This window comes from Lygodium microphyllum, chromosome 28 (genome assembly GCF_053477565.2).
Source record: "Lygodium microphyllum isolate KBCC chromosome 28, Lygodium_microphyllum_v1.1.10, whole genome shotgun sequence".
Lineage (NCBI taxonomy): Eukaryota > Viridiplantae > Streptophyta > Polypodiopsida > Schizaeales > Lygodiaceae > Lygodium > Lygodium microphyllum.
In genome coordinates this window covers 22,840,967-22,853,993 of record NC_141162.1, presented here as the reverse complement: position 1 = coordinate 22,853,993, position 13,027 = coordinate 22,840,967, and the positions used below count along the sequence as shown (strand labels likewise).

The 13,027-nt window shown below is 38.8% G+C and overlaps 1 protein-coding gene across 1 annotated transcript; it reads right to left on the bottom strand.

Moving 5' to 3' along the window:
- Positions 1 to 7,817: 7,817 nt before the first annotated feature.
- On the bottom strand, positions 7,818 to 10,645 carry LOC148011244 (L-gulonolactone oxidase 5-like). The gene is made up of 2 exons (XM_087670299.1): positions 9,276 to 10,645; positions 7,818 to 9,007 (listed from the first exon to the last, which is right to left on the bottom strand). Exons 1-2 carry the CDS (start codon positions 10,216 to 10,218, stop codon positions 8,007 to 8,009), a joined length of 1,944 nt encoding a protein of 647 aa, XP_087526425.1. The 5' UTR covers positions 10,219 to 10,645; the 3' UTR covers positions 7,818 to 8,006.
- Between the last annotated feature and the right edge of the window lie 2,382 nt (positions 10,646 to 13,027).

Sequence of the window (13,027 nt, the reverse complement as noted above, 5' to 3'; positions counted from 1 at the left end):
TGCAGGTACCTATGGGCTCCAAATTGAACCAACTAAATCAAAATTGAAAGCATGTAAAGCTAATGTGCAATCTAAAGTATGGATGTAGGCATTAGATCAAATGGAGCGCGGCAAAGTAGCCAAAGATGATTTGATTAATGCCAGTTAGTGCATTCGAGGAATAATTGGTTGGAAAGAACTGGTAGATTCTTTTTCTACCTTTGCACATTTGGCTGACATCAATCATAAAGAAGTCTTGATTGAAGAAAAGAGAAGAAGAGAAGATGAACCAGAGCCTTCCTCTTCTGCCCCTCTGAAACGGGTAGCTAGAAGAATGCCTGAACAACCAAGCTTGCTGAAAATATAACCCCAGATCAAGAAATGGAAGATGTGCCACAAACAAAGAAGACCGAAGGAAAGAAGAAAGGCAAGCAGCCAAGCTAAAAATTGCAGTCTGACAGAATCTACAACCGATCTCAAACGAATTCTAGAAGAATGAATTCTGGGAAGTAAAATTGAGTTCACCTTAGATGAAATTCTTGGAATTGCCAAACGTGGGTTTCATGATGTAATTATTAATGTAATCAAAAGAAAAAGACAATATGTTGGTGATGAAATTGAAGAAACAATGCATGCTTTTTTGCAAGCTCTTCGAGTTTTTGTGCAGGATGAAGAGAAGCTGACTACACAAGGAATTCAGCTTAAAGCAGTTAAAGAATTAATTGCAGCAATTGAAATTGAAGATAAAGAAAGCATGGATGCAAAAATTAAAGAAGTGAAAGCTACAAATGTAATGGTTGACTAGTCCAAACCAGTTGGGAAGCCCACCTCTCAAAAAGAAGGTCGTCTACAACACATGCATGATGAGGAAAAAGCTCGGTTCATTTTAAGCAGTCACTTCTCCCGTACACATTGGGCAAGGGCAACAATGGTGAAGAGGAGCATCTCCTCTTTATTTCTTGGATGTGGTAACTTAACCTTATCACGACAAAAGTTCTTTATCCATCAAGCCTTGTAATTGACTCACAAGCTTTGCCCCTTATAGTTTACATTGAATGCAATCATGCAAAGTTGATCTATGCTTGAATGATGGGATGCAGAGTTGTTTTTGATACATGTACTTAACTTCATAATCCATGATTACTCATACAGTCAAGAGAACAAGCTTGGTTTGAATTAGAGCTTAAGAGGCAATACACTTGTGACCTTTGTTAAGAACATGCAGTTGGAAGCCCTGGAATTGGCTTGAAACCTTCAAATCTTCTCTTAACTCTATCATCTCTGGAATCTAAGCTCTCAAACCCTTATGAATGACCATGAAGTACCTCTTGAACCTTTAAACATTTGTTGTAATCTACTTATCTCTTGAAGCCACATCTCCAATTATCTTGTGTAGTTTTCTTGCCAAACCCCTATGGTGACCTTCAACCCTACACACTACGACAACGGCAAAGTATGAGGAAGTTTAGAACAGATGGCGATGTTGAGTTGAATTGAAAGGATTTTGAAGATTGTTGCAAGCAAGGGATTAAGCATCAGTGGATGATGCCATAAGGAGGTCGAAAACATAAAAGTTGGGTTATATCTCATGCAGAAATCACCAATTATCACCAAATATGGTTAGAAGTAGAATTTTAAAATGTGTTTTATCATCAAAACTCACCTATATTGCAATGTAAGGAGACATAGTAAAGTAAACACTTTTTGACAGCCATGTATATTTTTCTCATAAAGAGTGTACTTCGTGTGTTATTTAAGATCACATAAACAAGTGAGTACCTGAATGTACATGTGTATGTGCTTTTTGTATATATATATATGGCCTACCTAGCATGATAAGTTTAGACTATAAATGAGCTTTGATCACCAAATATTTTTTAATATGGGCTCCAAAAAAATACATTTCTTACCTATGCTTAATTTGCTAAGAAACAGACAATTAAAATGGTAGTTATTTAGGGTCTTCTTTAATTAGTTAATTAAAGTGAGTAGAATATAGTTTCATTATAGCTACTAATGTATAGTTACTAATTAACATTTTAGATACTAGTTAACTTAATTTGACCAATATATAGTTATGTTATAGTTTTATACTTATTAATACATTGTTAATTAATCCATAAGATAGTAATTGGTGAAGTTCTTCTCAAATAAGTTAAGTAAATTTAGTTCATTTAAATATATTTTGATTTTACATACTAGGATATAGTTCAATGAAGGTATAAAATAATACTTAAATTAGTTAAGATATAGTAGTTATTAAGGAACATTGACACTGTAAAGCATGTGAATATGATTTACATTTTGGTAAAATAACTTAAGATAAATTTCTAATGATTTTTGCGTTAAAAAGTATTGTAGTCTCCTCATCTAGTTTGTTCTCATAATTGCAAGGTTGACTACAACAAATGTAACTACAATTTTCATAAGTATAATCTTTGTCAAAGTTAGATCTAGTTTATAATGTATGTATTCACTAGCACTTCTTTCCGATATCAGAAAGTAAGGAAAATTTTAGAAAAGTGCATATCTTTCTCAAAAGTGTACAAGGGAATGGTACTTTTCTCCATAATTATAAAGCAATGAAGAAACTTGCACTAACTCTTCAACATGGTACTAATAGCACATACATATGCTTTGTGTTATTGCATGCCATGTTTTCACATATTTACTAGTTATTCTTGTGTGAAAAATTAATAGTGAAATGTCAAAACCATTGCATTTTAGACTTTGGCCAAGTAACTTGCTTATCTTTTAATTTATGTTTTGAAAGGCACTCTTCATCGAGAGGACATTTCAAGCTATATGATAGGTCTTCAATCAAATCTTATTAGCTTTAGAAACACGTGAGTGTTTTTTGTCTCATGCATTTTTAAAAAAATAAAATTTGAATTTTCCCAGATATGATTAAAACCACATTCAATTAGGCAATATTAAAATGGGGGAATCAAACTAAGCTACTTTGTTATGAATATTGTAAAAACTAATGAAACAGGTATCCATAGTCTGAAATCCATCTAGGTGAGATGATAAAGATGAATTTACCAATTGAAATTGCATCCATAAATATAGAATGATTACAGAATTTTCAATTTTGCCACCCCCTTTCTTCTGGTTAGATCAATATTATAGCACCATACTACATTTAAGTGAAGTGTTAAGTGGTAGAAGCTAGAAGGCACTCTTCAAATGGAGTGTGTAACTTTACTATCATAAACATTCTATAACATCCTTCCTCATGCCTATCAAGGAACACTTACAAACCTGGACTATAGAGAGCTTGATTATTCATGGCAGTAAGTGACATTGAGCATATCGATAGGCAGCAACCTCCTCAAACTTTCTTAGCAATAAAAAGGATCCCTCTGTCATGCATCTCAAATACACTTTGGCTCATGACCTACATTGCTTACAAGTCCATGTACTTTGTGAAACTTCTAGGATGATAGGGATGATGAGAGTGATTATTTTGAAGAAACTTAAATCAATGTAAGAAACAATTGTACTTGATCTAATCCATACTTTTTGACTTCAAACAAATAAATTTTTCTTTGTTAAACTATGTGGAAGTGAAAAACGTAGGTCTCATGTAGATGGGCTATTTTCGAGAAATGGAATGTAAAATACAATCTCTTGAAACATTGAGGAATCAAAACAAGGAGTAAAACTAAGATAAAAGACCCACATATTGGTTAGTAAGAGAAGGGTGTTAAGAGATAGAGGAAGGCAAAATCTTAAAGCTATTAGAGATTCCAATGGGGTTTGGAGTTTCCTAGAGTAAAGTACGGGGAAAAGGGTAAAAAATAGTGAAAAAGGGAAATACATATGGGCAGGTATAAAAGGTGGAAGGACTAGTTATTTTCATCAATTGAATATAGTGCGAGCCATTTTCTTGCTTCACCTCTCTCCTCTAGATTTCATGGTTGACTTCTTCATTTTTCTATGTTCTCTCTCTTCTCCTAGCATTTCTCTCACCTTTTCCCTCTTCTCTCTCCTCAAAAAGGGCTAGAATTTAATTTAGGAGGTAGAATAATAGTCGTAAAATATGTAGTCATCTAGCTACTCTTTACTTTCTATCTTGTGAGAAACCATTTACTTTGTAGGGGTTAATTAGCTATACAACCTCTCAAGGAAGTTTCTCTTGTCTTGGAAATAGTGAAAGCCTTCAAATTACCAAGATTTCATGGAACACATGCACCTATCAAAAAAATAGCTCTTCGTCTTCCAAATCTTAACAAGGTAGCCAATAGAATGGTTGCCAAGTGGGTGATAAGAAGCTTATTTTACTCTAAAGAGAACTAGGCTATTGTTAAACGAGGTAGCCAATAGGACAGCTACAAAAAGGGTTATGATGAAGTGAATTGGGAGAGAGAAAGACAAGAGAGAGAAGACTACATAAGGAGAGAGAAATACTATAAGAAGAGGGAGAAAAATGGAAGAGGTGATAGAAACACTAGGAGAAGAGAGACAAACACAAAAATATGAAGGAGAAGGTAGCCATGAAGATTGGAGGAGAGATATGAAGGAGAAAAGTGACTTGTAATAATATTCAATTGGTGCAAAATGACAAGTCCTAACACCTTTTGTACTTGCCCATGTATTATCCCCTTTTCTATTATTTCCTATCCTATTTTCCATACTTTACATTCCATCCCCACTCAAAGAAGTTTTATGTCCTCAAAAATGATTGGGAAATCATTACCATGGCTGAGATGGAAGGGAAGCTAGAGTACTACTCTGTTACAATGGCTACAAGGATAGAAAAATCCAAAAGATATATCATGTGACATATGAAATTGATAGTGAGAAATCAAGTAGAACATATATACATCCAATGAAGATGATAGAGCTAAGAACTTAACCACCATAACTCCATGAAAAGGCATCTACAAATAATAGCCATCATGTTGTCTACTACAAACCTTGCTATAGTAAAACTAAATTAACTTTTGATGGTTCATTCGAATCAAGTGTGCCATTTGTCAAAAGAAAGTTTATTTGACATACTTTCATCTCATATAAATATTGCTTCTCTAAAAGCAAATCAAAATGAAAATTGAGCTAAAATATTAAGCTGTTTGGAAACTCCCTACAGTAGAGTAGGGCTAAAAGTGACTAGTTTTCAGCCCCAATGAAGCCTCTTATAGATAATTTATTTTCCTTAAGATGGATGATGGTATAAATAAAATCCATAATCCATCCCTATTTCTCCCAGATAAAAAACCATTCCACCATTATGATTATCAAATGTAAGAAAATAGTCATCAATCACATGCTCCTTATCCCCTGGATCAAACGGGTAGAGAGAATTATCTCCATAATCCCCATATTCACATCCATAATCCTTGGGGTCAAAAGAAACCATAATGTTGCATCATATCTTCATGTACATCCATATTATATGAAATCCAATCATAATATCCATTTTCAAAATCCTCGTGATCATATGCATATGCATCGAAAGGAGTGTACCACTCTTCTCACGGTTGTTGTGGACCTTGGTTGAGTGTAAGCTAATGCATATCCTCAATAATTCCATCATGAGATTTTTCAAAGACTCCATGATCTTCATGTTCACTTTCCTCTTCACTAACCTCTTCTTGTGTATCTTCTTGCTCTTCAACTTGGTCATCTTCTTACTCTTCACCTTGCTTATTGTTCTCTTCTTGTTCGTCTTCTTGCACTTCATCTTGCTTGTTGTCCTAATGCCCTTTCAACCTTGCAATGCAAGTCAAAGTTAATGACATCTCCAATTCCCTAAGAAAGAGTGATCTAAGAGTAGAGACAACAACCTTCAACTAATACAAAACCAATGAGTCTGATCTCTATTGCAGTAAGAACCAATGAGTTTGATCTATGTTTTGTAATAGCTTTAGAGCTTCCTCAATAGGACCTTAAGGTGTCAAAGTAGGAGTTCGAATCTGAGTCCAGTGTGAGGATTCAACTCTCTCCAAACCATGAATATTCTCCAAGAAGAACTGTGATCACATTATAGATTTAAGTGGTACCATCATAGATGTATTGACTGCTTCTCATCTCATACTTCCAAATATATTTTGGACCACCTTACACTAGGTTTGAATGACTGCATTGTCTCAATCATGGGAAAATTAGATCAGAAATATGAGCTATTGCACTCACACTAAGAAAGCTTGTGGAGGATCGAAATTATAATCAATACACATTTGCTTTAGTTTCTTACACTAGTTCACTAGCCAATATACTCGGCACACATGGACATTCTAGTGGCTCTACCTTGATGTTAATGGGTGTTACACAAATGGTGCCAAGGCCGGAAGCAGATATCTAGAGTGATGGTGTAATCATGTATAGCTTCTGTAGATCTACAACTCCTTTTACGTAGCAAGCCTACATGCATAGGTTTCTTGCTATTGAATGTGACTTGCAATAACCAAACTCATGCTAGTTTTCCTTGGTTCTTCTAGCAAAGACTAGAAGGGACAACATGAAACCCTTACTCATCCAGAACCTGAAAAGGATGTTCTTGAAAAGTGGAGTGTTATATGAGATGAATGAAATCGGAAAACTAATGAGGACGATGTAGAATTAGACCTAGAAAATGAGGCTAAGTATACCAAGCGAGTGATAACCCTTGGAGGTGAACAAAAGGATCTACATTAGAACCGACCATTAGTTATGTCAAACAATTCTTGCGGAGCTTCTATATCTTCTTCAGACTAGGATCTCAATGGGCTAAATGCTTCATTTCCTTCACATCTAATGTCTAACTTCTCTATTTTCACGGAGTCTAGCCCCAAAAATGTAGACCTTATATCCTTGCTTATATCTTGTCCTTGCAAGAGAGAAAAGTACACCTGATATCCTGTCCTTGCAAGAGAGAAAAGCCCATTGCTCCTCTAAAGGCCTACAACGCAATGGTTGTAGCCAATGTTGAGCAAACGTAGGTGCCTGCACAATATGTTTGCTCCTTGAAACATGTTGCCTATTGCCTTCTTGGGAACACACAATTTGTTACCCTTCCCTTGGCTAAAAACACTTTACAAAAGATGCTTGTCGATGCAATGGAGATCTTTCAATTTCTGAGCTTGGAGTGTCTTTAGTCCTCCCTTGCTCTCTTTGAAAGATCTTTACTACACAATCTATGTGGTTAGAAACATCATCAATAGAACCTCTCTCTTTACAAAGCTCAATGCAAAACACTGCCATCAACCGCCGGTTTCAATACAAGTTGTAATGCTTGTGATAAGGCTCCTTTTGACAAGCATAATCTTGTTTATGAAGCTTCCAAATGCAATGGAAAAGCATTAAAGCTCAATAGCTTAGTGAAATGGTTGATGTTTCCATTTATGTTGCTATTTACATCTGTGTTTGAAAATGTGACAAATGATCCTCTCATTACATTTAAAATTGATGTATGTATTCATTTCAAACAAGAGGAAGAAGGTATGGTCCAACAACATGAAACCTAGCTGAAAGAAAGAGACTGCAATGGGGAAAGGAAGATGGATGAAAACAACCTAGAGATGGAAAAGGCACAAGTGATGATGGAGGAACTAAAAGCCAAGTTGTTGTTGACAAGAATCTCCTGCCTTGCTCAAGGCCATTAAAAGTGAGAAACAAAAGACTCATTTCCATCAAAGAAATATAGACTAAGGAGTAAGATAAGTACAATCATTCACATGCTATAGATGTAAAGATGTTGCAAGAAGCCTATGACCTTGACATGTAAATAGGATATGTTGAGATAAATTTTTGTACCCCAACAACTTTTTCTCTTTCCATTTTTAATATATATTTACGTTTCTCAAAACAAAAAGAAATATTAAGAAACAAGCACGTGCAGGATTTAGATACAAAATCTCGTTAACTAAACCTTAGTTCATGTGTCTTGCTAGTGTTATAATAGTGTCGTATAATGCAAATTGATGAGCTCAATAGCCCGTGACATACTGTAGTCTGCAGCAGCCTTTGGGAAGGTGGCAGCTACCCTTCGCGAGTGAAAAACACCAGTGAAAAAATCTCGTCTCGCAAGCGACCTATGGGCTTTATTGGATTGGGGCGGCATGGTTGTCTTCTTCTTCGTATCTGCAGACGCGAGCTTCCTTGTAGACGAGGCCAGGCCGGCAGAAGAAGCCCTTCGCAGGGAGGCAGTGGGAGTCTTCTGTGCACACGCACAGGCCGTCGAGGGCGCAGCCATCGCGCAAGGTCTGCACAGATTGACGAGAAGAATAAGATGTAGATGATGATGAATCAGAGTCTCGATCCGTAGTAGTCGAGATGCCCAGAACGGCATCAGACCATTCGTTAGAGAAGAGGCCCAGAGGATCCAGCCTCTGCCGCGCCGCCAAGAAGCGGCTCATGTCCCGCGTCTTGGCCGCCATACCCTCGAATGCCAGCTGCCTGTTCTTCCCCCAGTGCGGCTTCCCCCCGTACCTTCCCAGCAGCATCTGCTCCACCTCCTGCATCGCCCCTGCGTACGGCAGCGGCTCCTTAGACATCCCGATTATCATCTCCCACACTACCGCGTCCTCGCGTTCCCCCAGGTATGCCTCCGACGCCCCCAAGAAGCGCATCCAGATGCCTCCAAACTGTGCCAGCCCGCACAGCGCCTGCGGGTCCGCTTCCCGGAGCTTCTTCACCTCGGCAATCGCCTCTCCGATCCTCGATGCGGGTACTGCGATGGATATGTAATTGAAAGACAGACCCTTCACCAGAGGATTCCACACACAGGTGGAGAGCTTCTTGCTCTCTACTGGCATGTTGTACATGTTGTAGTACAGATCATGCATAGCATCTAGCCCGACAACATCGTCGCTGATGAGTTCCACCATGCCGGACGACATTGCGGTCGGGACTCTTGGGGCGGCCTCCCGACCACACCCGCCGCCCGTCTGCATCAAGTTGTTGTAGCCAACGACTGGATAGCCTGTGAAAATGTTATCCCTGGAGTTGACATAGCCATCCCCTGTCTGAAAGCGGTGATTCAATATCGCTTCCCCCTGCATGCAGACCTCGCCAATCTTGTCCCTTGTGTTTGATGCTTTCCCTGGCAGAAAGCAATACAAAATGTTCACAAGTGGTGTCAGGTGAGGTAGGAACGTCGTTTTGCAGGCAGAATACATGCCTGCCTTAATTACAGCGCACAAACAAAATGAAGCTGAGTGCTATAGAAAAACTCGGTTTTGCAGGATCACTTGAAAAACCTACTATTAATGTATATTCAGTCTCAAAGCATGCAGAGAATCAGCAGCTGCAGCAGCAGCTGCAGTGAAGTGAGGCACTCCCCATTAAAGATCTTGGTGGTATATACTTACAGTTTAATGCCAAGTTCTCAATGACCTGGACCTCGATCTGGTCCAGAAAGGGGTCTTTCATAGCTCCATCTCCCTCTTCCTCCACACTCACTCTGTCATCTAGTCGGAACAGAGTTTTCCCAGAGGAAGGGTACCAGTAAGCTGTTGCGAATTCATGCTGCTTTGCAAAGTTCAGTATTTCAGACTCCAAGTTCTTATCACCTCGAACATCGAATGCCACAGATCTCTTGAACATGGACTCTAACTGAAATGTGACCTGGGATATGACACCCAACACTCCAAGAGAGACCTTTGCGGCATTCAGATCTTCATCTTTGCTTGTCAAATCTTTTATTTTCACGTAACCTTCCTCTTGAGGTGCAGCTGTGATCAATCTGATCCCAATGACTCGGTCATGAGGACAACTGCCGTTCCCCCAGAAACTACTGCCATGGGATCCTGTACTTATCATTCCAGCCACAGAGACTGCATCCCAGATAGGAGTGTGAGGTAGAGTTAGGCCAAATTTGGCTATGGTATCTACGAGATCTCTCAACATCACCCCAGCATCAGCTGTCACAGTCATCTGTGTGACATTGACGATGATGCGAGAGTTGTAATCTCGTGTGCTTATGACCAGGCCATCGTCGCCACCTGGGCAGATCAACTTGAGGAAGCTATGTGCCTCCTTGCTTACCACCTTGACCTTGGTTTGGGTCTTTGCTGCATATGCAACTGCCCGGAGGAGCTCCTCCTCCGAGGTGGGATAAAGGGCCATGGCAGCTCTGCAAAGAGTACCGCTGTCAGCCCATTGGTGCTGAAAGGTGGATACCGTGCACTCGGAGGCACCGCAATGCACGGGTGGAGGCACAGGCAGGACGGTTGCACAAGCAACGACAACAGAAGCGAACAGGATCAGCAGTAGCTGAGATTGGAGGGGGTAAGGCTTGATCGCTGTCTCCATGATGATAGGTTGATTATAAGGTATATGAATGTGGATAGCTCAGAGACACTGAAGTCTTATTATGGATTCTTCACTCAAAACTGTGTACACGACACATAGGTATATATGTATATATATAACGGCACAATCTTTCTTCCAAGAAAGCCTATCAGGAAGTGATCAGGGGAGATGTGTTTGATGTTTGCTTGGGGGCAGCAGTTTTAATTGAGGTCACAGCAATTTATACTGTTCTATGGTGGTGATGATGATGTTAGTTGGGTGTATCTCTTAGCAGCACTCTTTTTTGAAAAGGCCTGTTAGCAAGTGAGAAATTTGAGCGGCCGGTTTGAATTGCCTTGTCTCTGCATTACTTTACGCTGTGATTCAGCTGAGATCATCCTGAACCCACCATTTCTCTCAGTAATTTGAGCAACTGCTACAAGTCACGTCGTCGTTGAAGCAGTCGCTGCGCATTAAGATGCGCTACTTGCATTCCACCTATAGGACCTCTCGAGAGTCGACTCTCGAGAGTCGAGCATCAGATAAAACCTGCCTCACAAAATGACGTCTCTTCGTCAACCCAAGACCTAGAAAACCCAAAGGACAAAGTCTAAACGGGCAATGCGACCAAAAGGAAATCATCCTTACAAAAATGAGAATGTAGGCCCCGTTCCACTCACACCACGAAACCCGAGAGGATGACAGCCAAGCCTGCTTTTTGACATTCATGGATGCCCTTGATTAGTATTTTAGGGGACGTTCTAAAATCATTGGCGCACTTCATTTTACCCATTGTGACGTGGAAAAAAAGAAAACCCCCTTCAAAATTTAAGGATAAGTCAGTGAAATTGTGTAGCCAAAGGTATCTATAGATCCGGATTCCCCACACTTCAATCACTTAAAAAGTCAAGCTCTAAAACTATTATAGGTAAGTTTAACTAGTACTTAAGGCTTAGAATTTCAAAATATCCAAGGTAATCAACCACTTTGACATGCCACTAGAAAACACATTAAGGAAAAAGACTCACTAAAGAATGAAGGTACTCAACATCATACAACTGGCATTTCTCAAACATCATATATCATGCGTTCTTTAACATCTTGCCAAATCTCAAAAACTTGATCCCATTCCACATCATCTAGCTTTGGTCCTGTAAGTTCAACACACATGACAGCATCCAATGTTTTGATTGACATTGATGTTCTTCTTGCATCCTTAATCATATTTTGTCGTGAGAAACCTCTTTCACATGTCATAGTTCTTGCTGGAATAACAATAGTAGCTTGCCATAGCTTCATCATATTAGGAAAGCTTTCTTGCCATTCTTTCATTAATGAAAATGCTCCCCATGCTTCTTTCATTGTAAACCCTTCATAATTCAAGCAAAGAGTCTCGGTAAACATAAACAACTCTCATTCACAAGCTTTTCTATCAGCCAAGGGATGTAATCGCTCATCTCCTTCTTCACATGGTTGAAGATGTTATATCAACTTATCAAGCCATCTCTCACCATTCTTCTCTCTAATTTCATCATCTTGAGCATAAAAGCATGGGCTAAAAAGTTTTATAGAATTAAAGAGTGAAGATCAAGAAAATGAGCATTTAGACTATCTATCAAACATTGCACATAGTCCATTGCTAGTTGCCTGCAAGATTTCAAAGTACCATCAATGTGTGGTCTTATCATTCGAGTGTCTTGCTTTGCAACATCATTTTTCTTCGCATTAAATGCATCATCTTTCTCTTTACCTTTAGGAAATGGCCTACATATCAGGTCATGTCTATATATATAGCCATCCTTATCAACCATTTCCAAGTATCCTTTTTTAGAACATTCTAAGAACTTAGATAAGCATGTGGTATCTTTTGCAAAATACATGGGTCTAAAAAAGCAATGCTTGAGCTTCGATATAACCACATCAATAGCACTTCGAATGGGTGTTAGATCCACCATTTCTTCTTGAAATTTTAGACTCAAGAAATTCAATTCTTTTAAGATATCGGCCATCATATGAATGCAAAACTGCATAAAAAAATGTCTTGCTTTATTGTACCAATCCATACACTTTTCATTTTTCCAAGTTGTCAACATGGCAGGCATTAAGACAACAAGTCTTTCCATGACTTGTCCACGTGAAAGCCATCTGACTACATGAATTTGTAATGGTAGATGTGCATCTAATTGCATAATCGCTAAAAGTGACATCAATTCATTGTTTCTTTTAGATGAGTTATTGATCCATGAGTACACTTTATTTGCTAGCTTCTCTATACATAGAAGCTCATGAAATATTTTGCAAGCATCTCCAGCAGCCAAAGCTTCTCAATGTGCAATGCAATGCACTGCTATTAAATTAGGCAAGTCTTTTCTAAGTAGCCCAACAACCCCAGTCTCATGTCCAACCATACATGATGCCCCATCAATTGTGAAGCTAATCATTCTTTACTTGGATAGACCTCTTGCATCAAGAAACCACATCAAAGCATCATAGATGGTCTTTCCTTTTTCATCTGTTAGTGTCATAATACCCATAAAACTTGATTGCTCACATCCCACACCTTCGCATGCAAGATAAGTACCATATACTATCAAATGCATCTCAAGTCCTCTATCTGTACTCTCATCTAACATCACTGAGAAATATGGAGATTCTAGTATAGATACAATCTGCATTTCCAACAACTAACTTGACATTGCCAAAAGGAACTCAATGCCTACGTATCAACTTGTATAAGAAGAAGAGTACTCTGTAGTCCTTGGCATATTTGGAACATTTAGAGACATAGCCAAGTCACAAAGATCTTCAAATGAGGCTATTGAGTTAGCCT